General features: G+C 43.8%; 1 protein-coding gene across 1 annotated transcript; it reads left to right on the plus strand.

Moving 5' to 3' along the window:
- The first annotated feature begins 1,809 nt into the window (after positions 1-1,809).
- Positions 1,810-24,683, plus strand: kitlga (kit ligand a). Its single transcript, XM_036517978.1, has 10 exons — positions 1,810-2,026; positions 19,583-19,690; positions 20,129-20,185; positions 20,291-20,446; positions 20,628-20,844; positions 21,446-21,514; positions 23,062-23,156; positions 23,254-23,363; positions 23,642-23,696; positions 24,543-24,683. Exons 1-9 carry the CDS (start codon positions 2,012-2,014, stop codon positions 23,670-23,672), a joined length of 858 nt encoding a protein of 285 aa, XP_036373871.1. The 5' UTR covers positions 1,810-2,011; the 3' UTR covers positions 23,673-23,696; positions 24,543-24,683.

Here is a 24,683-nt window from a genome sequence, read left to right on the forward strand (position 1 = left end):
AGACTGAAACAGAAATGCAGTGTACATTTTGATAGGCTCATGGTTGTGTCCAGCATACTGTTGTCAGCGCACACTTTGTAAGCTTCATACCTGAGCCACCTGTTCACTTTCACTTTCTGTAATGTCTGCAGCGGCAGCGGAGGAGTTCTCTAGGTAAATGTGGGCTGCTGGGGGGCAGTGATTTCAGTGCCAGCCTGGGCACTGCTGGTGAATGCAGACTAATGACCCACCTGAAAAGAAGCCTCAATGTCAGGTGCAACATGTGGGACACACATGGAGTTTGGGATCAGATGTGAAACAGCATGATGCTGAGACAGGAGGGTGGGAAGAGAGCTGCGGGAGCTGCAGCTACAGCCGTCAGCACACCACAAGTTCTCTTACGCTGGAAACACCTCGAAGTGAACAACTGATATGAAACAACAGGCACTGTCTGTGACAGCGATTTTGGATCAAATATCAATGTCTTGGTCAGGCTGGTAAAGTGTAGAGGAGTGACCACTCAAATTCTGCTTTTTAAAATACAGAATTGGACCCCAGGGTCTACAGTACATACCAGAAGAGAACGCTCAGGTCCTTGTTGAAATAATCGACCTGGTACTACGGGAGTCTTTGCTGAATTCACAGCAGAAAGACCGCGTGCACCTGCCTTTCTTCCATTTTCATAAGAAAATTAATATGAAAACGCAATTCATAAGAGATTTATTCATTCATGTGGCATTCATTCATAATTCATAAGAAAAAAAATGATAAATGAAAATGACGGACACGAGATGTGTAATACAAATGGCTGTAAATGAGGTATTTGTATTTGTCTCACCCACTGTTCATGTTCCTCGTGATTCATCCTTCAGACTAAGTGATCTTACGCTAAAACGCACTCTCATATCGGAAAGCAGTGCTCGTATATGTAAACCAACAACCTTTTTGTATTCGTGAGCGTTTATGATCGTTACTTGGATTTTGCATTTTCACATATTTTTCGTTGAATATTTTGTTTATTATTGGCAGCTTTACGTACAAATGTATTACGATACAACTCTACGACACCTGGAGTGTTTTCCAAGTTTTGACTTGCGGCACTGATAAACTCCGTGGTTGTCTGGCGTCTCGGTGGTTCCCAGGTGGTCTCGCTCGCCTTTATTCTAGAGATTTCAAAAACACCGATGAGTACAAGTGGCCCATTTTCTTATTTAGAGTGTATTTCATGAGATTTGTGTTCACGTTTTAATGACAGTGCTCTAGTAGGCAGTCAACGTTCATTTCGCGATTATCTGTACAGAATAACTTTCACCTTATCATTTGCGGCATTTACCTAGTCCCTTCCATTGTTTATTAAAATTACTCTAATAAAGTAGTCTTCAGAGATATACAAATGGGATATTTGGATTTTTTGCAAGAAAAAAAATCCTGTAGAAAATTAACATCAGAAAATAACTATTTCGTATGGCTTTTCTGTAATATGTTTGGTGGCTGTTCTGTATTATGTTAAATATGATTTATTTGGTTAACTAATTTGCCCGACCAAAACGGGCAAACCCACATGTAAAGGCATATACGTACATATACGTATATGTATTTAAAACAGCATATTCTGTTTTACATGTTCTCTCTCACTTCAGGTGAACCCGTAAATCAAAAGAGCAGGAGCGAACCGGCCGACGTGCAGACGGGCTAATGCCTTCGCCGCTGTGGTTGTTCTGGAATGACTGCGGTGCTCGGCGCTCCAGCGACACTAGTTCGTGTGGGCGGCTCTTGCGCCCAGCATAAAAGGCGTGGGGTTCGAAAATCGTTTTCACATTTGCTTGGAACTGCTGTCAACTGTTGCCTTCCCTAAAACAAACGTACTAATGCGCGCGTCTGGATAGCCATTCTCATCACAGTTTTCCTGCTTGGATTCTGTTGTCGAGAACATTGGATATGTGCGCGCGGAATTATGAGAACCCATTCCCTCCCGTCAGAAGTAAGATAAAATAGGCTTTTGCACGCATTGGACTAACTCTTCTCTTTCCTTATGAAGAAGGCAAAAGTAAGTGAACGTTTCGATATATGACTTTTTAGGTGTTCATGCATATAATTCTTTGCTTTTTCAGGTAATTTGCAAGTGTCCGAAATTTGAGTAGGGTATTACATTAAAACAACTGTACAGTGTTAATTTCGAGTAAAAGTTTAATGACAATGTATAGGTATGCTATTAAATCGTGTTTGCTGCTCAACCTGTCCTTGATTTAGGCTTGGTACATATGTTACAAGACTTAAAATCTCAAGGGGTTGTACTGACATTGTACCGCACTCACAATCAGGAGAGGCAGCTGCCGAAGCCGGGACTGGCGCTCCTCGAGTGAGATCGGGGAATCGTACCAACACCTCCTCAGGTCACCGCATACATTACGGGGCCACGGTGCCGCCCATTGGGCACGGATTCTGCCCCAAACTGTTAAGCATTTACCATTAGTCCAGGACAGAGAGCCATCAGCCCTTTCTGTCAAGCTGCCCGGCTGGTTACTTCTGCGCATCGCGCTTCCGTAGTAGCTGTTTGCTGGCGGATACACACTCATGATACTGCCACAGCTAGATAAATTTCCGCTTCTGCCCACCCTGTGTTCTCGGCTTGACGCTGACATCTTTTGCGTTGCGTCTCTTCTATTTTGAGTAGCTGGTGTTTTGCTGCGGATCTACAGGAATCAGCAGCGTACAGAAAAAAGTTTGTTGCTGATATGTAATAGTTATGTTATTTTTAACTGACTGGGCAAACAGGAGGTATGGCAAGCTATTAGTAAACTCGCAGCGATGATTAAAACAGGTAAGCAGGGTCAAAATATTGTGCTTGGCAATACCTTCACCCATGAAAACAAGAGGCGATAGCCGAAGAAGAGCGAGTGCCCGGCGCCGAGCCAGCGAGGACGGATTTACGATGCCGAAGCAGCAGTGAGAAATGAAGACCACATGCACAAAACACCCCGGCTAAAATAAAATTAATTAGCACATGCTTATTTTTATTTTTTTAATTTTTGAATGAGAGCATTAATTCCTAACGTAGACAAAGTGTTGGCAAACTCAGTGCAATGGATACAGCAACTGAAAACCCAAACACCGAGAACGTTATAGCACAATTCAACCTAAAATGTAACTAGACATGACTAAATTTAGCCGAGTTAACTTGCTTACATTTACAGCGTGGATTTGATATTGCCCTTTAATAGCGTTAGTTTGGCTTATTATGTGAGTAGTCGAAGGCATGTAATCAGATTCATTTTGGGAACCGCGTCAGTATCATAAAGAGATACTGAGCCGCGGATGGATGCTGATGGAGAATATAATACTGCTGAAAAGGCATGCGGACTCACGCGTTTCTGATTTGCGCGTTTTGGCTGGACTAGATCGGCGGCGTGGATTCTCAGTAGACCCGGTGTAAGGACCCGCGGCCGCTTTCGCCCTGCTACAGGCAAGTGCTGTGCATATTGATGTCAGTGAAACATAATTCAGTCTCAACTTTTCATGGAGCTGTTTTTAGTGGAGCTACGTTTACATGATTTTTACATATCTAGACTGCATTCTTCCGATTGAAAATAAAATTGATGTTGTTGAAATAATAAAGCAAGAGGCAATTCATGCGATGTTTTATGATCTTGATGTTTGTTTGATCTTGACATCGATTGGTTTATCAAATTGCTCCATAAAATGTGATTTTAAAAAGCACCATGTCGCGAATAAGAGCCCCATATGAAGGTTTCTATATGGTATGCTGACTAAAATGCTCAAAGACGAGGCTGTGTTTGACTTGGGAGGGCTGAATACCAAGGAAATGTAAAACAGGTGTAGCCTGTAACGTTACTTCCACAGTGATTTACATGTCACTTTATCTCTGTTTTTCACTGTAAAATATTTCCTTTCACCAGTCTATTCGACTTTATCCTCACATTTTTTTCTGCGCGTGACTCCTTTTTGAAACAGTTAGGAAAATAGCGCAATATTAAGCTACGGAGCCGTGTTATTTGGCTCTCAAAATTCCCTTGTTATAGCGAGAGAATTACAGAATGTGTGCCGCATATACGTTATAGTACGAATGTAATGCAGCTTTTGATTTAACATGATAAAATTCAGTTTTAAGCAATGTAACGCGATATATAATACAATCATTACCTGTTTCTGTGAAGGATAGCCTCTATTGCAATACTCAGTTTAAGTATTATCCTATAGTGGCGTTAAGGAGCAGGGTTCGTAACCAAAAGTTGCTGGTTCGGTTCCTGGGGCACTGCTGTTCTGCCCTTGAACAACGTACTTAACCCAGAACTCCCCCAGTAAACATCCATTTGTATAAATGGATAACACGCATAAGAGCGTCTGTTAAGCAACTAAATGTACAAATTCATGTAGCCTATTCAAGTACATCAGTTTGCTTAAAAACTAAAGCAGGTGTCATGTTTGACCATGCGATGTACTGTTCAATGTGATTAAAAAAAACAATTCGCAACAATTTCTAGAGCTCCCAAAATCAGCTCTGACAAAGCGGTAACAGGTCCAGATGAAACACATTAGAGAATGGAAGGAGCTGATAACACCAAGTACCTCCCTTCCTCGCAGCTATCGTGATACTTTCCCTGGCGCACAGATTACTGGCAGTGTTTACGCACGGTGCTGCAGGTGTTGCGTTACGCGGCTGCACATCGCCAGCGGAGGCGCGTCTCACGCCCCGCTCTCAAACTGTCGGCTGTGAGTCCGCCTCGCTGCGGAGGTTGTGCGGGCGCAGAGATCGCGGGCAGGTGAGGGGTCGGGGTTTGGCAGATCCTCTTCATCTGAGATTAACAGCACCCCCGGGAGAGAGCCTCGTATTTAGAAAGAAGAAGAACTCGAGCCCTGGGTTCAGACCCTTCCGAATTTATTACATGCATGATTATGGGGAGATATATGTCCTCCGGGCCAGGCGCTCGGACAGGTGTTGCCCATAGTCGCTGACCTGACGTTTGGTCCACCAGATTGTATATATTTCACCTGAAAGCGAATGGAGTATTTTAAATCCTTAGAGGACAGCCAGGGCCGGTCGCTGGGAATTCAGCATAGTTACATAAATCATTCCGGGTAAATTTCAAACGGCAGTGAATCATTGATTTTATTTTTGAAAAAAGAAACATAAGGAACTTAAAAATAATCCGTAGGGGAAACATATTTGGTACATCCAGCTAAGTACCAAATAAACGGAACCAAAAAGTCTGGCATCTAAAAATGAAATTTATTGGCCACCCTCTTTGTACGCGCTAGTAACGTCCTCCCGGTTTACGTAGCCCTCAGTCAGAGGCGTCCTAGAGCCATAGGTACAGTGTGTTATCTTAATGTCCTTATCATGGTAATGAAGTATATTTATTCAATATTAAAATGTGTTTATTTAATGAATTACATATTGTAGATATATTGGTTTTAGATGTGATAATACCTTTTCCCATGAAAAATAAGCATGAAAAAATGTGAACCTGTCAAACGAATCGTTTACAAAGAAAGGCATGCATCCAAACATGTGAGTCACACTTTCTTTGAAGTTTATGATTATAAAGAATATTTATATTGACTAATGAATTTATATTGCCTTCATAATGCATCAGAGAGAGTCCATATTGGGTTATGATGTTCAACACAGGAATGTGTACTTACCCATGACTGCGTGTGGTAACCTGTATAAAGTGCATGATGATTATGTACTCTATACTGTAGGGGTAATGAATTACCCCATTAACTGGGATGAAAAGACTGGTATGCAGGTGACATGACACATTATGAAGCAATACTGCATGCCATAAATCTTAGATTAGCTCTTATGTGCCAAGTGACATGAGGCATTGTGTACTGCATTCATCGGAAAACCCTGCTGCATCAGGTCGTGCCTGCGCCCTGCGCCCTGCGCCCTGCACCCACAGACAATGCAATGCACAGGGCTAATGTCACTACCCAAACGAGCTTCTGTTGAATGCTGGGACAGATGCTGCGCGTAACCTGGATGTAGCCTCGGTGTAAGCAGTGGTGTGTATGTGAATGCAATAATGGCTTCTACGTGAGGAAAAAAAAATAAAGGCTTCTTTAAGAGGTGACACTGTCATTAATAAATGTTATGTGGAGTCACACCATCTGTGAAATTTTGAGCTGGTATTTGAATGTATGTTTGGAGGCCTTGTTAAGGAGAACCTTATTGCTGCTGAAGGTGTTGCAAGTTTATAACATGTATTATGTCTGCTATCCACGTGTTACACTGCCCTGGCCATGAGTGAGAAAATCCTCAAAATCATTCTTTTGCCCAGTGAACAACTGACAGCCTGTGTAGTAGCCTGATTAATGGCATTCTGCCAATAACTAGACTGCTAGTTTAACCAGGAGAAATTGCTGGGTCCCTCAGGAAAACACAAGTTTAGCTTAACATTACATATCATTATCTGGCAGTTCGGTAATATTAAGACATGCTGTCACCATGGATACCTGCACCCCCCGGCAAACAAGTATAGCAGCAGGAGAGCGAGCCGGACTGTCTTTGGTTCTGAGCTGTCCTTTAATCTGAAGGGGGACAGAGGGGTGCTGCTGTACCTGTGAGGCACTGAGTTAAAACGGTTTCACAGCGACAAAGCTTCCCTGTTAATGTTGGGGCTTTTCTGCAGTGTGATGACATGGCTAATGAACCGGGGAATGCTACTCTAAGACACACATGCTTTAGCACACCTGGTGCCATTGTGTGCGAGAGCTCTTTACATACATTTACCACACAACAAATCCCTGCGGCTAGTAGCCATCACACATGACCGTATATGACCTGCCAGCCCAAGGGCACAGAACGGATGCCTCTTAAAAGGGCCTGGTTGTTGACAAGGAACTCCCAGAATCACAGGATCAGCGCTGTTAGCAACTACTCTGGCTGGATTAGGGCACAGGGTCTTGTTACTGACGTTTTGCCTGTACTTTTTTGATAATTTCTTTTTTGCTTAACAAGGAATACTTGCACAGCAACACAGCATGACACCGGCTTTCATAATGTTTATATAAGAGTGTGTTCATACTAGAGTTCCAAAATTTGTGGCCAGTTTGGAGACGAGCATGATCAAAGTTAGACTGGGAAACAAACCGGAAAGACCCAGATCTTAACCGACCGAGACCACTTTAAAAGGTGGTCTGGGTCCGCTTGACAAGGGAATTCAGTGTGGATTGTTTGGAAACTTCTCAGTGTAGACACCAAGAGGTCTTAGCTCTCAGTAATGGAGAAACCAAACCATTCTGTTTGAGCTGAGATGAGTTTATTTCCTCTGTCGACCTGTGTGCCGCAGTAGTGGAGTTGTACAGCTGACAGGCAAGTGGCTGTTCACATCTGATATTTGGGAATGTTCCCATACCTTGCACAGGTGTGATGACAGGAACTGTGCACCTGTTCAGTGACTTTATCTTTTCACAACCTTAGGATGCAGATTCACGCTTAAACTCAGTCTTTCAGAACAAATAACTTTCAATCCTTTTTGCATCATAGTGATATGGACTGTGATGGTCACAGGTCAAGAAAAACAACTGTAAAGAATCAATGGTTCATCAGTCTTTCTGACATGTGCCATGTGACTGCCTGGGTGTGGTGTTTAATAATAATCTGACCTTTAAAGACAATACAGTATGAGTGCCAGGGAGCTGCAGATTCCTTCCTAGAATAACATCTGTAGGGTCCGTTTCTTACTAACAAGTCAACACAGCGCTCAGTCCAAGCCCTCTTGCTCTCCTCACTGCTAACACCAGTTCCTGCATTTGCCTCCATCCATCATACTGGCTGCTTCAGGTTAGCCGCAGCCCGTAGTGCTATTGCAAGAAAATAAACACAGTCTCACAGTAAATCACCACGTTGCCTCTAATGGGATGCAAGTTCAGTTTAGAGCACTGTATAAGCAATGTATTTGCCAAAGGTTCGCCCAAAGCTCAAGTAATAAAGGGTGCAGTGATTGAGTGCTTTTCTTTTAAATGCTGCATGTTTTGTTGAATTGCTCTTCCCATCTTTGGTTATTATTACTGAGACATGGGCATTTTTATTATCCCATCTTTATTATTATTATTACGTTATTATTACTGAGACATGGGCATTTTTTCAAAGGTTGAGGTTAAGTGTTTGAAAAACACATCTGTGGCCAAGTGTCAGCTTGGCTTCGTATGGAGAATTTCATTGTTCTTAATTTCTGCTGTAATCATTTTTGGTTTTATTATCTACCCAATGCAGATGTTTGCATAACATGTTGGAGGAGGACACCTATTGTAATGTCTGTAATTTGCGAGTTTTATTTTATTTTGCTGTTCCAAATACAACAGTCTCTTCTGGAATCCGTTTCCTCAGCTTGAGTCTCACATCAGTACAGCACGGCGCGTTTGCTTGCTTTCATTGACACTAATTTAGTCAGAAATTGGGCAGTTTGTCATTAGGTTTAAGCATTTCACAGGGCCAGATGTTCATGAGTTTTGCCATGTGTTCAGCATTGTCAGGTCAGTGTGGCTGGCTCTTGGCAAAGATGTGCATTTCCACTGGAACTATGCTGTTATTAGGGCTGGAGTTAAACCTGCTCAGACTGTGCTGTTGGGGTCGAGTGCCGTCTAAAAGTCACTCCTCACGTCTGCCAGGTCTTTCTGTCTCCACCATCGCTGATGAGGCCTAAACGTGCATGAACATGTAATAATATTTTACAATATTCAGGTTTCTCCCCCTTGGCTAAATACTGAATGTCAAGGTTACCCTCAAGTAGAAGCCCCACTTGAACGATCTGAGATATTTACATGTATCTCCTGATACCCTACCTGCTCTGTTGTGTAATGTAGGGCGTCTTAGCCCTGGTCCTGGGACCCACGGTGTGCGTGATATTGTTCATGCACCGTACTACTGTGAAGAGCATGCAGGAGTCCACACTGGAGACACAATGTCCAGACAGGGCCTTTGCTGTGACCTTTGACTTTTTTTCCCAGCCCTTTAATCTGGGAGTGCCCATTGCTTTGACCTATTTGTCCAAGTCAGGTCTTACACTGATTACGTTTTCCCTAAATTCGGACCACTGAGCTGCCAGCTGATTTCGGTTCCTTGGCTCCTCCCCTTCAAACTCTCTGATTGACCAAAGAAGGATGGGAAATACAAACACCAGGTCCAATCAGGTACTTCAATCCAGAAACCCTGAAACCACGATCCCTCAATCAAAACCATGGCCAAGGAAACCTGACCACCTCAGGTATCTCTGCATGCAGGAAGGGAGACAGGAGAAGGGATGAACTAACAAATATCTTCAGTAATAACTAAATAAATACATATTTAAATAAAGTCAGGGTCAGGATAGCGTGCTGTGCTTCTGAAAACACTGCCAAAGGTGCCAGCTTCCCAGCTTCGCAGAGCGCAGAGCGCAGAGAGCTGCTACTCCACCATTTCTGAGAGAACATTTTGGACTGCAAAAAAAAAAAAAAAGAAATAAATAAAATAAACGTGAGGAAAAGCAAACGATGTGAATATGTGAGAGCATAACAGTGAGCAGCCAGCTGGAGGGAGCGGAGCAGCGGAAGGGAAGACCCACCGCTGGCTTTATGGAGAGGCGCGAGAGAAATGAAGACCATGTGTTGCGCCACCATCGGCTTGTTTACGGGAATGTGGAACTGTACATTGAGTCTCTGGCATGGTACCATCTCACTGATGTGTCTCCTCAGCTCATACCATCCTCCACGTTATCCCAAAGGCAGCAATGAAGGGTTGAATGAATGAATGAAGTTGTGCTGTAGTTTTTTCCCTTTGTGGCAGAAATTAAACAGACCAGGTTCATGCCAAATGTATGTCCCAGCTAACACCGTATGGCATTGCATATCCTGTAGCTCTGTCTGCCTGCAGACCTGTGTCCATGTGAGAGAACTACTCTGCACAGCATGCTGTAAAAAAGCTCTTAGGCTCTTTTTTTACTGATAGGAGCAGCAATGATCATTTTAACTGTTTAGTCACTGCTAAAAAATCTCTACTTTTCTTGGGTCTTACGAAGCTTCATTATATCACTATCTTTGTTTTTTTGTAACAGAAATCAGATTGCAGGAACAGGGTGCATTTTGAGGTTTCATTTTAACTGTCCTGTTTGTAATTTTGTGCAAGTAGTGCAAAATTCATCCATAATTGATTAGAAGGAAAATGGGAAAAAAAAGCTGCTTGACTAAGCCAGATGTGAGGGGTAGAGGATGGGTCATGTGACCATCAGAATAGACAGAGCCGCAATTCCCCAGAGCAGAAACGAGCATAAAGCACCCACTAGATCTCCCTCAGGTTGTGTGTGTTTAACTTGGGAAAGAGGGTGACTCACCTGCAGATCCAAATACCACTCAGGTGCTTCACTGAAAGGCAGGTGAGACATTCAGAGAGACCGACACAGAGAGCCCCGGGGCACTGAACAGTATCACAATCACGAAACAATTTCTCTCTGGAAACCACACCTGATTGTACAAACTTTGCCAAGTGTGGCATGAAGCCAGGTTAATGAGTAAACAGGTGTTTGAGCCAAACTCATTTTTGTTAAAGTGTTCATAGAGAGGAGATGAGGAATGGGAATACCCGATTTCAGATGTTTCTGTTCATTCAGAGATTGGTTTGTGTTAAACTGCTGTGAGTTGCGCAGTGGGGGGTGGTGGGATTGGGCCGAATGGAGGCCTTCAGATACTCAGCTCTGATTTCATGGTCAGGACCACCTCACAGAGACTCCGCCTGCCAGCAGAAACACCTCAGAGTGGCATGGCATCCAGCTGGGCTTTGCGTTTTGTGTTTGATTTGACCTCCATAGTTCCTCCAAAGTGCAAATCCAAATCCTGGCTATGGCCTGTAGATTTGCAGTATTTTACACAACATTAATAAATCCAGGAATAAAAAGGACAGATTTGGATTACTTGCTTGGACATCATATAAAGGGGTTATGGAAGTGTGAGGCACAGTAATCAGGAACCCAAACGGAATTGCAAAATTACACCCTGCTGATCTACTGGATTTCCTTATGTTTCCACACAGACCTCTTAATCAGCCCCTGAAGGCTTTACATGCTTTTGTGTCTCATGTGGACTTACTTTAAAAGCTGAACGCTGCTGGAACTGAATGTATATTGGCAGGAGTGAGGGCTCATGACTGTAAATGGCTTTGTTCATTTGGAAATTCAAGGAAATGCATTGGATAATCGCTATACAAAAGGCCGTGTGTAAACGGCCGGAGCGTGTGAGGTGCTGGAGGTGGACCTGAGGACACCTGTGGCTTGTGATGGTGAAGATGGCTGGATTCAGCGGGGCTGAACACCAGCTGTGTGGATGAATACGTGTTTCAACAGCGTGCGGCACAGTGTGCTGGGAATATAGGGAATATTGGGAATATTGGGAATATAGGGGAATATTGGGAATATTGGAGGGAATATAGCCATGAGCTGTGATCTGAAGCTCTGTGCAAGGGTCCTGCCATTCTGCCCATGTGCTGCAGCCCAATGCAGGGATTTTGTGTTTGGGGACCCTTTGGAAGACAGAGCAGCTTCCAGCACATTGACCTCCTGCTGCCTCAGAGATGTGAGCAGACAGGACCTCCTGTCCAGCTTACAGGCTCTGCTCATGCACTGATCAGTGCCACACGACCGTGCTGATCTCATCAGCAAACCTGGGGCTTCATCCTGAGGCTTAATGAAGATAACTGAAATGGTGGTCTGACTGACATCATGCAACATCACACTGATTTTGTATATTTAACTCAGTCTCACTTTGTCTCATCACTCTTTTGTTTGTGAGGGTTTGATAGGACCAGGGTTAGGGTTAGGGTTAGGGTTTGGTAGGATGAGGACTACATCACACAGGCAGCCTCCCAGGTGAGCACATGAAGGTGAACCGCTGACCCAAAGAGCAAGAGACAGAACCCATGCTGGGAAGTTCTAATTGGACAGAGACGTTGTTTTGAGCCAGGGGCAACTAGACCATAACAGGTATTTTTTTTAATTAAATGAATACATGCTGAGATACATGCTTCAGGAATGTGCCTAGATTCATAGATATTAGAATTTGCATACTATCCAGGTCAGTGAGTTTTTATTTAAGCTTGATTTTCTTTCCTTCTGTCTGCAACAGTGTTGGACTGGGGTGGAATGGTATGACTGCATGTCTGAATGTGCTATGACACCCTTAATTACACGAAGGGCGGGATTATTCTGGAAAATTCTCGCCACTCAGTAATATCACTCACTGTGTTCCTGTAAAATGGAATAGGATATTAATCATCAAATGTGGTCAGTTAAAGGAATAATTTATTTGAAGAACCGAGTTATCAGAGTAATGCGTCTTATGCATCAGTGGCCAGGGATATGGGAAAGGGGTGATGTGGTCTTTGGAAGAGAGGTTTATGGCTCCCCCCAGGCCTGCTGATCTCTGGCTGAGTTACGGAGTGTCATCCAAGGGCATCTGGAACAGATGAGATAAAAGCAACCAGCTCCCAGTGGTCCCTGACAACTACATAATATGCAGGAGAGTAATGTGACCCTCCATCAGGAGTGAACGCGCCCAAGTAACACTGCTGTCTGCCGGCTGCAAATAAGCGCATTTGGGCTTGGTCAGCATTTAAATGGGAGAAATCAGGGCATCAATAGGGACACTGTGATGTAGGAGATAGCATCTTTCTGATGAGATGTTATACCAACCCTGTGATGGCCATTGAGGTTCCCACTGCACTTCTGGTAGATATTAAATATATCTATATCTATATATCTATATATAAGATAGTAAATAGTTCCTTGGTAGCCTGGTAAATTTATGGTCAGATAATTTTGCCAATTTTAAGCAGCAAAAAGATCTCACCTGCTCTTGTGGCCTGAAGTGGCTGCCCTGCATCACCCAGGTGGGCGCTACACATCAGTGGTGGAGGTGAGTCAGCCCCCCGTGCTTTAAGTTTCTTAATGTGCCAGATTTAATTCATAATTATTAGCAGATCCATCTTAGGTGAGATGTACCATCGTGAGACAAGAACAATAAGCAAGCGAGCACTTACAGCAGAAACCCATGATTGGTGCGATGCGCTGCATTTCCAGAAACAGAACATAAATCTGTATTTACATCAAACAATGTTTATTTTAATGTTCCATTACAGCACGGTTCCGGGAACAGGCAGGAGGCGTGCGCTCGCTGTTTTTGTTGGCTGGGTTAGAAACTCAGCCAGTAAATGGTAGGCCAAAGGGTTGGTTCTCAGGTGGAGGAACTTAACTGAGGTCACTAGTAAATATCCATATTCAGTTGCGGAAATGGCTAATGAGTAAAAACACGTGTAACCTCTTCCAGTGCCACTGCTCTTTAAACTCTAAGTGCAGCACAGGAGAGGTAGTGCATTATTTGTGTAAGAATAGGTTAGGTGACATACAAAGATACATTTTTAAGTAGTGTATTTACACAGCTGCATGTATTCAGTGAAGAGACTGAGGTTCAGAGCCATGCTTCAGGGCTCACCAGCACTCCCACGCCCACCCTCTCCCACCTCCCTCTACAGGCTGTCCTCTGTCACCAGCAGGCCACACTGCCAGACACGGCAAAACACCCCGTACAGCCCAACGTGGCAAAATGCAATTTGCTGATGCAAATCCAATTCGTACGGTATAGTAAACAGACTGTGTCTCCGACTGGTGGGAGAGTAAGTGTAAGGTTCTGTCTCTGCGGTGAGGAAGAGGGATCGCTCCCTGCTGGATGTAGAGTGTGCACAGACCCTGGTCCGGGCAGCCCCTTGTACAGAGTGTGTTGCTTGTGTGATTATTCAGATCTGTGACCAGTAGTTTCTTTCACTCTTTCTACATCCACTCATTTTTTAAACTTGTTTTCTAATAGCATTACGACAACAATATCACAACATTACCGCATTTCCTTAGCCCCAAACTCCATGGGGTCAGGAATATTTTGTCATCTTTGGCTAAGAAAGAATTTGCCCCTATTTTCCCTTCAGTCCCTCATGTAACCTCTCTGTGGATTTTAAACTCTTTGTTAAATCCAAATCCCATAATTCCTCTGGGATTATTTAATTGCAAAATATCTTCACATAAAATAAAGATCAAATAGTAGAGGTAGCTGGTGTTATGAGGTGGGGTTAGGGTTAGGGTTAGTCAGAGTAACAATCATTTTTTTCATGATATTTTTATGATAATTTGTGCATTGTTGAACTGTCCTCGCCAAACAATAGTAAAGCATAATGAACTACAGGTGAAGGCCCGTCCTTTTCATGAGCGATGTGTTCTTGTGACAGACCGCCACACATTACGGATCAGATAATCACTGCAATACATTACGCTGTCGCTACAGTCAGGCAATGTTTCAAAGACACTGACAGCAACTTACCAGCTTGCGATACCCTCAATAAAGATGTCAGTCTCTGTGTACTGTGCACTGAAAGTTCAGTCCCGAGCACTGCTGAACAGAAAGTTCCACAGCTGCTGTGGAAACCCTCATTTCCTGAGGGTTAGGTGTTAGCAACAGAGACTGGACTCCCTCAGCGGAAGCAGGAAGGAACACCAGGAGTAAGGTGGCAAAAGGTCTGTGGCAGATACGCGCGAGCATTAATCAGGTGATGCTTAGTTTGTCAGAGTAATACTGTGAAGGCCTCCCATATAGACTCAGTGCATTTCACAATACAAAATAATACTGTAATACTGATGAGAGTGAACTGCTGGTTAATGGCCTCATGCAGTGCATTAATGAGCTTTCTGCTTTCTGCTAATATCATTACACAGGCCTGGAAATAATGTCATTGTGGTCCACTAACAAGTAAACAAAGTTAAAGTTAGCAGAGACTCTATGAAAGATAAATGAATGGAAAATTTAATATGACATGAATGTAATTATGAATATTGATTTAAGGAAGTGGGTTCATACACTATCAGTTGCAGCATACACTCTGAGCTGGCAGTGTTCTATTGGAGACTTCCTCTGGTCTGTTTGTTATCAGTGCTGACCTTGGGAGAGGGCCTCTGCTAAATTGAGTCATAAGCACCTTGTCAATGTGCTCCAGTTGGGTTTGGTGCTAAATCTATTGGGCACGTTCAGGTGCTTTATGACAATGTTTATAGTCTAATCAGGTTAGATGGAGGCTGAGTACTTGTCTGGAGGTGTGTGCATCAGGTGGGCTGCCTCTCTGTGGTGCTCTGCCTTCACACAGGCCTCTCCTTGTGAGCAAACCAGCCTTACGCCACTGACATCTCCATCACTGCAAAAACCAGGAGACGCAACATCTATCGCTGAGCCATGCAGAACTCTGAGTAGTTTGGAAAAGGTCTCCTCAGTAGCCCACAGTTTGAGTTTGAAATGGAATGAAACATTTAGGCTAACAGAGTTCCCGTGAGAGGGCAAAGTCAGAGGATCGGAAGCAGAGCTATTGCAGTCAGACAGACAGGAGGAAGCAGAAGAGTTCTGAAAGAGTCGCCAGCAGGATGGGGGTTTGGAGAGAGGAACATTCCACTGGCACACACATAGAGCTCTGCCAGAGAAGCGGATGGGACTATAGGAGAGTTTTTATAATAGAAAAATACTGAACTGCACCCAGGTCATGCTTACTGATCCCTATACATACACACATGTATATATGTATGAACTCTGAGGGCATTGTTAAAGCATAACTTTTTCTCAGAGACATACCGGAACACTTACATGTAGATGAAAGGATAGGGCCATCATGGCTCTGTACAGTAACACAGCAAAGGGAAGGTTCTAACAGTACACAGCATTACCCGGTGTTACAGCTGCTAATACATGCCTGATAAAAGCCTGAGTCAATAGACGTAGTTATAATTAGATCACCCTTTGTCCTAAAATTACTTTTCTCCACAACATTCTCAATGAAATGGCTGATTTCTGTCACGGTGTTTGTTTTGGGTGTAAAATATTGCAGAAGAAGGAGGGAAACAGGTCAAAAAGGGACCTTTTTTCTATGCCAAGCAAAACCCTTGTAAAAAGTTGTGAAGGCAGGAAAATCAGAAAGCTTTGGTAATGACGTTTTGGCAATGTTTGAAGTGCTAGTTACTGCCAGGATGAAGCTGGAATTGATGTGTGTGAGGGAACATGTGGGAGGCATTGTGTGTGCGTGCGTGTGTGTGTGCGAGTGTGTGTGAGTGCGTGAGTGTGTGCTTGTGTGCGTGTGTTTGGAGGGTCTGGCGCTCTGGGTTCAGTGTGTGTGTGTGTGTGCGCGTGCGTGCGTGTGCGTGTGCGTGTGCGTGCGTGCATGCGTGCGTGTGTTTGGGGGGTCTGGCGCTCTGGGTTCAGTGTGTGTGGGAGGCATTGTGGGAGCACTGTGTTCACTGATGGGGTGATTTGCTGTTGGGTGGTGAGAACATTATTAAAGATTAACACATGGATGAAACTCGCAAATGCCCAGTGCATTATGGGAAGAAAATTAGGGATCAAATGTGAACAACTGTAATAGATGAGGAATGCAAAAACCACAGGAGTGAGTACTCAGTGAAATTTATTTCTTAAGGATTTTCTGTTTAAATGAAGCCAGGACTTGTGACTATGACATCAAATTTGTATTCAAATGGCTGGTAAAATTGTTGAGAAGATCAGGATGAAATTTAAAAATGTATATATTGATTTGAAATATATGTGGTCCTGTACTGTATTGATTTGAAAGGTACTGTGATGTTACATTACATTAATTTGTTGTTGCTGTGTATACAGTATGTGCATATATAATATCTCACAGGGTTAGAGGTGTTCAAATACGTGGATATGGATGTGTCATTGAGTCAAGAGTCAGGGATCTACTGTGAGCATATCTTAAAACATATTTAATCAATTCCATAACACTGTAGTTTCCATCAAACATTTTTTTCCTCTTCAAAGTTAAGTTTTTGTTAAAAGGTCAGCTTTGAAGTTATATTCACTATCAGGTCACTGAAAAAGGTATAAAAACTATAAATAAATTCTAATGTCCATAAAGATGTCTGTCAATGAATTTAGACTCCACAGCTAATGGATGCCCATGCTGACCTAATCAATGACTTTAATTCGGCTTGTGCCATTGAAGTGATTTATATTGTATCTCATCCTGTGCCAGATGCATGTTTTTGTGTGGGCTTCTCCCCGCTGGCTTTTGTAGTTATCTTAATGCACTCTTGTTAAATGGCTGTTGGATGTCACCTGTAACTGAGTAATGCGCTCTGTTGCAGATACTGAGGAGGGGGCATCATGATTGAGGGTTTTAAGTTACAGAATGGTAAAACGGCATGTAATGAGAGGATGAGTGTTCATGTTTTACAAGGGTATGCCTCATAAAATAATAAAAGCATTCTGCCTCAGGTGGAGGACATTCATCTCAGGCTAATAGAGCCACTTAAAGACTTTGGCGGGTCTGACCCCCTGACCGTAGGTGTCCGCCCGCGAGAGACAGCGTCCAGCCATGGCTGTGATATCTGTCCTGTCCCACATCAAACAGGCCTTTATGGCATACAGAGCACCTCCATCTACAGTGGGTACACAGCGTGGAGCAGCCATCCTACAGATCATCAAGAAATCCAGTTAGATATTTAACTCACAGTAGAATGTGTGTAGTAGCATGAGTATTAGTTCCTGTAGAATCTTCTGTCATTGGGCCAGCCTTTATTGGTCTGTGGGTAATTTGGCTGTGCTGTCCCCAGAATCTTAATCCGATGCAAACCAGAAGTTTTGCATCTCCGCTGTGAAGGTCACACACACTAAATGCAAACTGCACCTCGTGCTCCGCAAATACCAGCTTCAAGTTCCAGTCAAAATGATCCAGTGGTGTACATAGTATATAGAGGGAGTTTGCAGTGACCCAATAGTGTAGATAGGCCTATTGTCCCAGGCCAGCAAAGGGGAAGCAGCTTTTGATCCAGTTTTCTACAGGGAAAGTCATGAGCTGAGACTGAAATGTGACGTGAAAATACTACATGAGAGGAGCAGGCATTTTAAATAACGTTGAAAGATAGCTGGCCATCGTTTTTCCAGGCTTAATAGCATCGGCCTTCTCAGCCTGTCTCAGTGACCGAGAGGCATGTATTTGAACCTGGAAAAGGCCATGTTTAGAACAACAACATCTCTGACATGTTGGAAATCACAGTTGTAAAGCTGGTTACTGGTTACCTCTTTCCATTTAAATCTCCTATCGCATTTACAGGTTAAATTGTCTTTTGTGATGAGAATAAGACAAACAGCTTTATTACACAGGAAAAAGGTCAGACCTCTTTTAGAACTAATGCACTCACTAAGGCATGCATGTGTGTGTGGGATGCTGTGAATCAGACAGACAGTCTTCAGCTAAGTGCGTGAACTTTCAGCTATCCACAGCATCCACAGCATTAAAAGGATGCCTAAATACTCCTCAAACGTTGCACATTAAGGTGCGTTAACAGCATCACAGGGGACCGAAAGCAGCAGAATATGGAGCAAAGATGCAGAGACGCGAGTCACCACTGGGTGAACCCATGGACGTCAGAGCCGCAATCCTCAGATACATACCAGCCTCTGATCCTGCAGCCTTCAGGAAATGTGACTTTCCAAATCAGATTTGCCAGAAGGTTATATAATAGGAAGAGACTATTATCCAGCAGGCCCTGGCCCTCAGTCTGTTGGTCACACTCATCAAAGTTTAAGTATGAATAATGAATATATTTCCCTTTTTTGTCAAGTTTAATTGAAGCCCTCTGCTCTTTAATTTGGGGAACTTTCACTGCTTGCCTGTTCGGGTTCTGAAGCCTCTGGGTGATGCATGCATGCATGCATGCATGCGAGAGCTGCAAGTGACGGGCTGATCAGCTGATCTTGCCTGGCTGAGCAGCAGCCCAAACTGCTCTTTAGTGCTGAGAGCAGCTGGAGACAGATCCTTTGCAGGGCGTCCCTGAATGCAGCATCAGCAGTGTGAAGCTAACGGAGCAAGCCCTGCTGTGGAGCTGCTCCATGCCGTGATGTGGGCTGATGCCAAGGGCAGGGGGATTTCTGACTCTGCTGTTCTTTCACTGCTATATGGCAGAGTGACAGACATTCTGCACAAGAAGGAAACACTGACCAGTTTATCTGTATTTGCACAAGTATCATGTAGTAGGTATGGTGTTATGAGAAATCCCCTACAGTGAGAAATGCAGTTGGAACACATATCAGGTTGAAATTTTACAGCTTTGTTTCTGGAAAATATGGTCTTTAAGCAGCTACAAAAAAAACACCTTGTCCATGTGTAATTATTAGTTTACTGGCTGCTGTTGAAACTTGTAGTTATAAAGGAGAACATTATACTTTCAGCATTTAGACAAGATTTCAGACATTTCTCTTTCTGCCAGGAAATATGTATGCTGTGTCCCATAAAAAGTCTTTCCTTGTATTAATAATACTTTAATCCAGTAAAACAAAATGACTGGTAAACATGTACCATTGTGTGAGGGGGCGTGGCCTTGCTCACCATCGTGTGAGGGGGCGTGGCCTTGCTCACCATCGTGTGAGGGGGCGTGGCCTTGCTCACCATCGTGTGAGGGGGCGTGGCCTTGCTCACCATCGTGTGAGGGGGCGTGGCCTTGCTCACCATCGTGTGTGGGGGCGTGGCCTTGCTCACCATCGTGTGTGTCTTTGCTTTGTTTTGCAGATTTGGATAAGCGCTTGTGTCTGTGTTTTCGCTCTTGCCACTTTCGTCACATGTTCGAGTGGAATTGGAAACCCCATAACAGATGATGTCAACAAAGTCTCATTAGTGGTAAGCTCTTTATTTGACAACAACTGACTGTTGAAACTTCACAAATAACTGTCCTACATGTGGATGTTTGTATATGCTGTGTGAAAAAAAAGACAAAAGGGCAAAGTTCAGGAGGGACTGTAGAAGGGGAACAAACGTAGCGGACAATCAGTGAGCTGGAATTGAGTCCGATTCAGAACAGGGTGCAGCGCAAATGAGCTGGAATGGGGTCAGCTTCGGGACGGGGTGTTCTGCCTCAGAGGCTACTGTAAGGCCCAGCCCTGTCACAATCTGTTTCCTATTTATGAACCCAATCTAGAGATGAAAGTGACAGAGGTTCTTTAGGTTTAAACATTCATCCCTAAAATAAACGTAAGTGCCCAGCTAACAGCTGAAAGTAATGTTAATATAACACTAATCAATATGATTGTGTGGTTTCTCTTTTATTCTCTTTAACAGAAACAGAATATACCAAAAGATTACAAGATTCCTATATATTACATTCCTAAAGAAGTGGTAAGTTGACACAAATATTTGAATATAAAATGATGACAGAGGTTTTAAGGTTTTAAAAGTGTTGGATGATCATAGATTGACTTCTTTACCGGTCTTCTCTTTCAGAGTGGCACGTGTTGGCTTGAGCTAAATGTGTATCACCTGGAAGTGAGCTTAAACACACTGGCGCAAATGTTCGGAAACATTTCTTCCAACAAGGAAAACATTGGCATCTTTGTAACGCTTCTGCAGGATGTGCGTTACCGGATGGGTCCTGATCTGGTGAGTCTGCTCTGTCTCTGTGTGTGTGAGAGTGGGTCTGTGTGCATGTGTGTGTGCGCGTGTGTGAGCATGTGTGCGTGTGTGAGTGCGCGTGTGTGTGTGTGCGTGCGTGTGTGAGTGCGTGTGTGAGCGCGTGTGTCTGGTGAATCGTAGCACCCATCTTCCTTGTTTGTGCTTTCAGGAGGGGATGATGCAGGACTTTGAGTGCCATTACAGAGAGGAGAGGTGGGAGACGGCACGCTATTTCAACTTTGTGCAGGACTTTTTCATGACTGCACGTTCAAAACATCAAAGAGAGGATGAGGACGAAGGACGAAGGACAGGACAGAGAGAGGAGTGCGAACCTCCTCCCTGTCCAACAACACGAGCACCACTGGCAAATGAGTCCAGCTCCACAGGTACACAGCGCCTTCGCGCTATCGGAACGCTGTGAGTAACAAACTGAAAGCTGTCCCTTTAATTCTGTCAGCAGCCAAACATGTAAATTCAGGGCACCCTCTCTCAGGAGGGAGCTACTGTACGCCATTGTCCTTTTGGTCAGAACCAACGAATCAGAGCAAAGGGCAGCCCAGCTTGTCTCACAGTAGTTTTCTTTGCAGCCATAAACAGCTGTCATCTTCATTGCCAACAACAACCCCAGAAACAGTGAAATGAGTGTTTTTCTCTGCCGGGGCTTGGAGTCCCCTGTAAAATGACACCCATTTATGACCGAGAGAAAAGCCTTTTCAGTGCCCAGCAGGGAGGACGCCCAGGCCGTACACAAATCCAAGCCTTTTCAATATTACATATTTCATTTGCTTTGTAGAAGCCGTAGCCCATGGCAACTCAAACAGGCTCACGCATTCTCCAGTAATACACCTTGCAACAGCACTGCGTCAGGTCCATACTCAAGAGTTATGGAAGCAGATTCAAACCTATAACCTTCTGGTCCAATGAGCTGCTGAGAGACAAATGTTCTGGTTAACATCAGACTCATCCCCTGTCTCTGCCCCCCCGCAGGTCCTCGTTCTGCCACCGATGTAACGCCAGACTGTGCTTCAGCGGGAGACTGCAAAGTGAACAAAGCCAGTAAGCATGCAGAGATCAGCACTGAACTGAAAGAGGAAAACACCTCATGGAAACTTTGGAAAAGTCCCACAAACGCCCAAGTTTCCTGTTATATGATGGGCAGGCCCTTTTGGCTAGACCCCATCATTTCACACATTGGCTGTGCTTCCATTTAATAATAATAAAAATATAGAGTAGTCCTGAACACCGAAACTAAGGAGGAGGAGATATGGGCATTTTATCTGATGGTTATACTCTGCCTCTGAATTAATCTGCATGACTAGCTGGGAAAATGGTAACAGCATACCTTTTTGACTCTCACTGGACTCATATTACAACCAGGAACCAGTTTCTGTCTTCATTACCTTACAATCAAATATAGCCAGGCTGTCAGCTGAAGTAATCAGATAGGCAATCTCAAAAGGACTGGCAGCATCATTTATTCTGGTGAAATTCAGTGATTTATGGACCACTGAAAGACCAGCTAAATGGTGTCAGTTTCAGGGGCTTTTTAATTGCTTGGCTGTCCTGAGGTGAGGCCTGGCAGTGCCCGGGATCAGCTCCTCCCACATGTCCTAATGGACACATCTGTGTCAGTCACATTTATGATCATCTCACAAAAGCCGCTCTTTAATTTGAAGAGCGGGGCGTAGCTGAAGAGCGGGGCGTAGCTGAAGGGGAGAGGCTCAGCCAAACAGACAAGAGGAAAGTTATGGCAGGATTACTAGCTGGTGAACCTGTATTCAGTTTGCTTTGTAAATCAGTTTGGCAATGTACCTCCATGTCACTACTCCCCAAGACCAGCGTAATTCTATCCACAGCTAATTAAACATGATGCTTTCAGTGCCAGCCAGTGTGGCCAGTCTGGAGATTGTAAATCTTGTTGAAAAGATCTGAGCCTCTTAGCGAGGTGGGAGTCTCCTGCCACAAAGCTCTTACTAGCATCGATTGGGCAAAAGCATATAAAAGCGTCTTCAACAAAGCTGCTCAGTTCTGTTTCAACACTTTCCACACACAAAAGCTTTCCACACAGGAATGTAGATGTCAAGAAATGCAAAATTATTATAAATTAGACTTGTTGCAACCATTTCATCCCACATATTTATGCCTGTTGTAACAAGTACCAAAAAAATTCTTCAACCGAACGCCTAAAAGCAGGCACCCCTCTCTGTGTGGCTTCTGTGCCTGCTATCCTCCTGCAAAGCAAGGCTGTCATTTATAGCACCTGCTGGGCATGGTAATCAATTAAGAATCTAACCAATTATCCAATGCCTGTGCAGCTACACACACACACACGCACACACACACACACCCATACTTTCACACTAACAAACGTGAAACTAACAGCCTATACATTTCTAGGTTTGTAAAGAAGTTTGTTTGGAGGAAAGTGTGCTCATATTTGTGAAGTTTAGGCCGTGTTCCCACCGGAGAACTGAAGCAGTCAGCAGCCAGTTGCTTTGGCCTTAACTGGGTCCGGCCGCGCTGAAGTCATCATCAGCTGTGTATTTTAAAGGCTTAAAGACTCAGAGCTGCAGCTGACGGTGAGCTGGTCTCTCCCCTCACAGGGACGGAGCAGCGCCTCCTGTCGGACGCGGTGGAGAAGAGCCTTCTGTCGCTGCTGCTGCTTCCCCTGGCTGCTGCGGTTCTGCTGCTGTGGAAGGTAGGAGCCCCGCCACATGCACGATCCTGTCAATCACCCGTCGGCCTCCGCGGGAGGACTTCAGGTAACGCAGGTGTGTGCTTTGTGGCTTCTCCAGGTGAGAGGCAGGAGGAGGGGAGAGACTGAGAGGAAGCCTGAAAACGGAGAACTCTTCACAGCAGAGGAAGGGAATGATCCCCCGTTAAACGGAGAAACGCCCCATGAGAAGTAACTGCCACTCCCTCTTCTGTTCTTTCCTGACACTCAGATCAATCATCGCCATAACGGCAAATAAGCTCTTTTTAATTTAGTCAAAGTAATTTAGTTGAAAAGTAAATAAAAAGCAATATTGAATGTTGCCATTTCTGGCATTATTTAGAGGTGCTATATCAGTTACCTTTATCCCAGTTCAGAACTGAAAGTATTTGGGTTGATTTGGGCATGTGTATCTCACACGAGTACAGATTCATTCTTAATCTGATGAATTGATTCACTCATTTCCACAGGAACAGACTGAGCACCATGGAAGAAGTGTAACTCCTTGCACATTGTGAAATTTGGGTAAGAGAAACATTTTGAATATTGAAAATGGAATAATCTGGGTACCTTTATAGAAATAGTCCAGTTTGTTGAGCAAGCTATGAGGTATTTGTGAATGGGAGACAAACATTTAAGAGCAGAGAACTATTCTACTTTTCTATCAGTAAAATACTATATATTTAATGCCATCCTGTTTTTGAGTCAAAGGATTGGGGTCAAACAGGTTGATATTAGGAAGGGTAATGTCAAAAGACACTACATGGTTTTTCTTGTCATACTAGAAACTGCAGAGTTCTAGGAAATTGAAAGGGCAGCTTGTTTTAAACTGGAAAAACAAAAACTCAAGCATGCAGAACGAGGAGCTATGCTATCTGAATCATTCTTTTGAAGTTAGCATTTTAAGGACAAGCAAAGTGAAATGGCTTGGGCCGGTTCCTCTCTCAGCGGAGTGAAAATCATTTTAACTCGTCAGAGCTGCTGATGTGCTGTGAGCACATTCGAACTTTGTGGTCACAGCATCAGCCATTTTGTAAAGCAGAAATCTGCCTTCGCTGAATAAAAAAAAGCTCCCCACCCCTTACAAAACATCATGTGATCCTCATTGACACACGTAAAGCAGTACCTTCACATAGACTTACACTCATCTGTTCCAGGTTATGCTGCCAATACTTACAGTTCAAGTAGTATGACTTTTAAAATGAAAACTGTGTGTCAATGACAAAGTGTTTGCTAAATTATGAATATATTTAAGCACTCCACTAAAGGTTTGTGAGGGTTTTTGGCTAGCATAGCTACATGTGCAGCATTATGACAAAATTCTGTTTTGCTGACTGAATCCTGCTCTTCCTGTCTGTCTCTCTGCCACAGGTGACTGTACTGAAGCTCCTTTTGAAAAACAAAAACCTAAAACATTTCTCACTGTTCTCTGAAGTGAAGGACTTACTTTGGGCTTTGGGCCTGAACCCTGCAGCAGTACAGCACCCCAACCCCCAGTGCCCCGTCCCCCGC

Source organism: Megalops cyprinoides, chromosome 23 (genome assembly GCF_013368585.1).
Source record: "Megalops cyprinoides isolate fMegCyp1 chromosome 23, fMegCyp1.pri, whole genome shotgun sequence".
In the NCBI taxonomy this organism is placed as follows: Eukaryota; Metazoa; Chordata; class Actinopteri; order Elopiformes; family Megalopidae; genus Megalops; species Megalops cyprinoides.

What these genes read in the sequence shown, in the direction of transcription:
- kitlga (XM_036517978.1), top strand. An exon ending in ATTACATTCCTAAAGAAGTG is followed by an intron (nt 20,186 to 20,290) that starts GTAAGTTGACAC and finishes CTTCTCTTTCAG; the next exon opens with AGTGGCACGTGTTGGCTTGA. An exon ending in CGGTTCTGCTGCTGTGGAAG is followed by an intron (nt 23,157 to 23,253) that starts GTAGGAGCCCCG and finishes TGGCTTCTCCAG; the next exon opens with GTGAGAGGCAGGAGGAGGGG.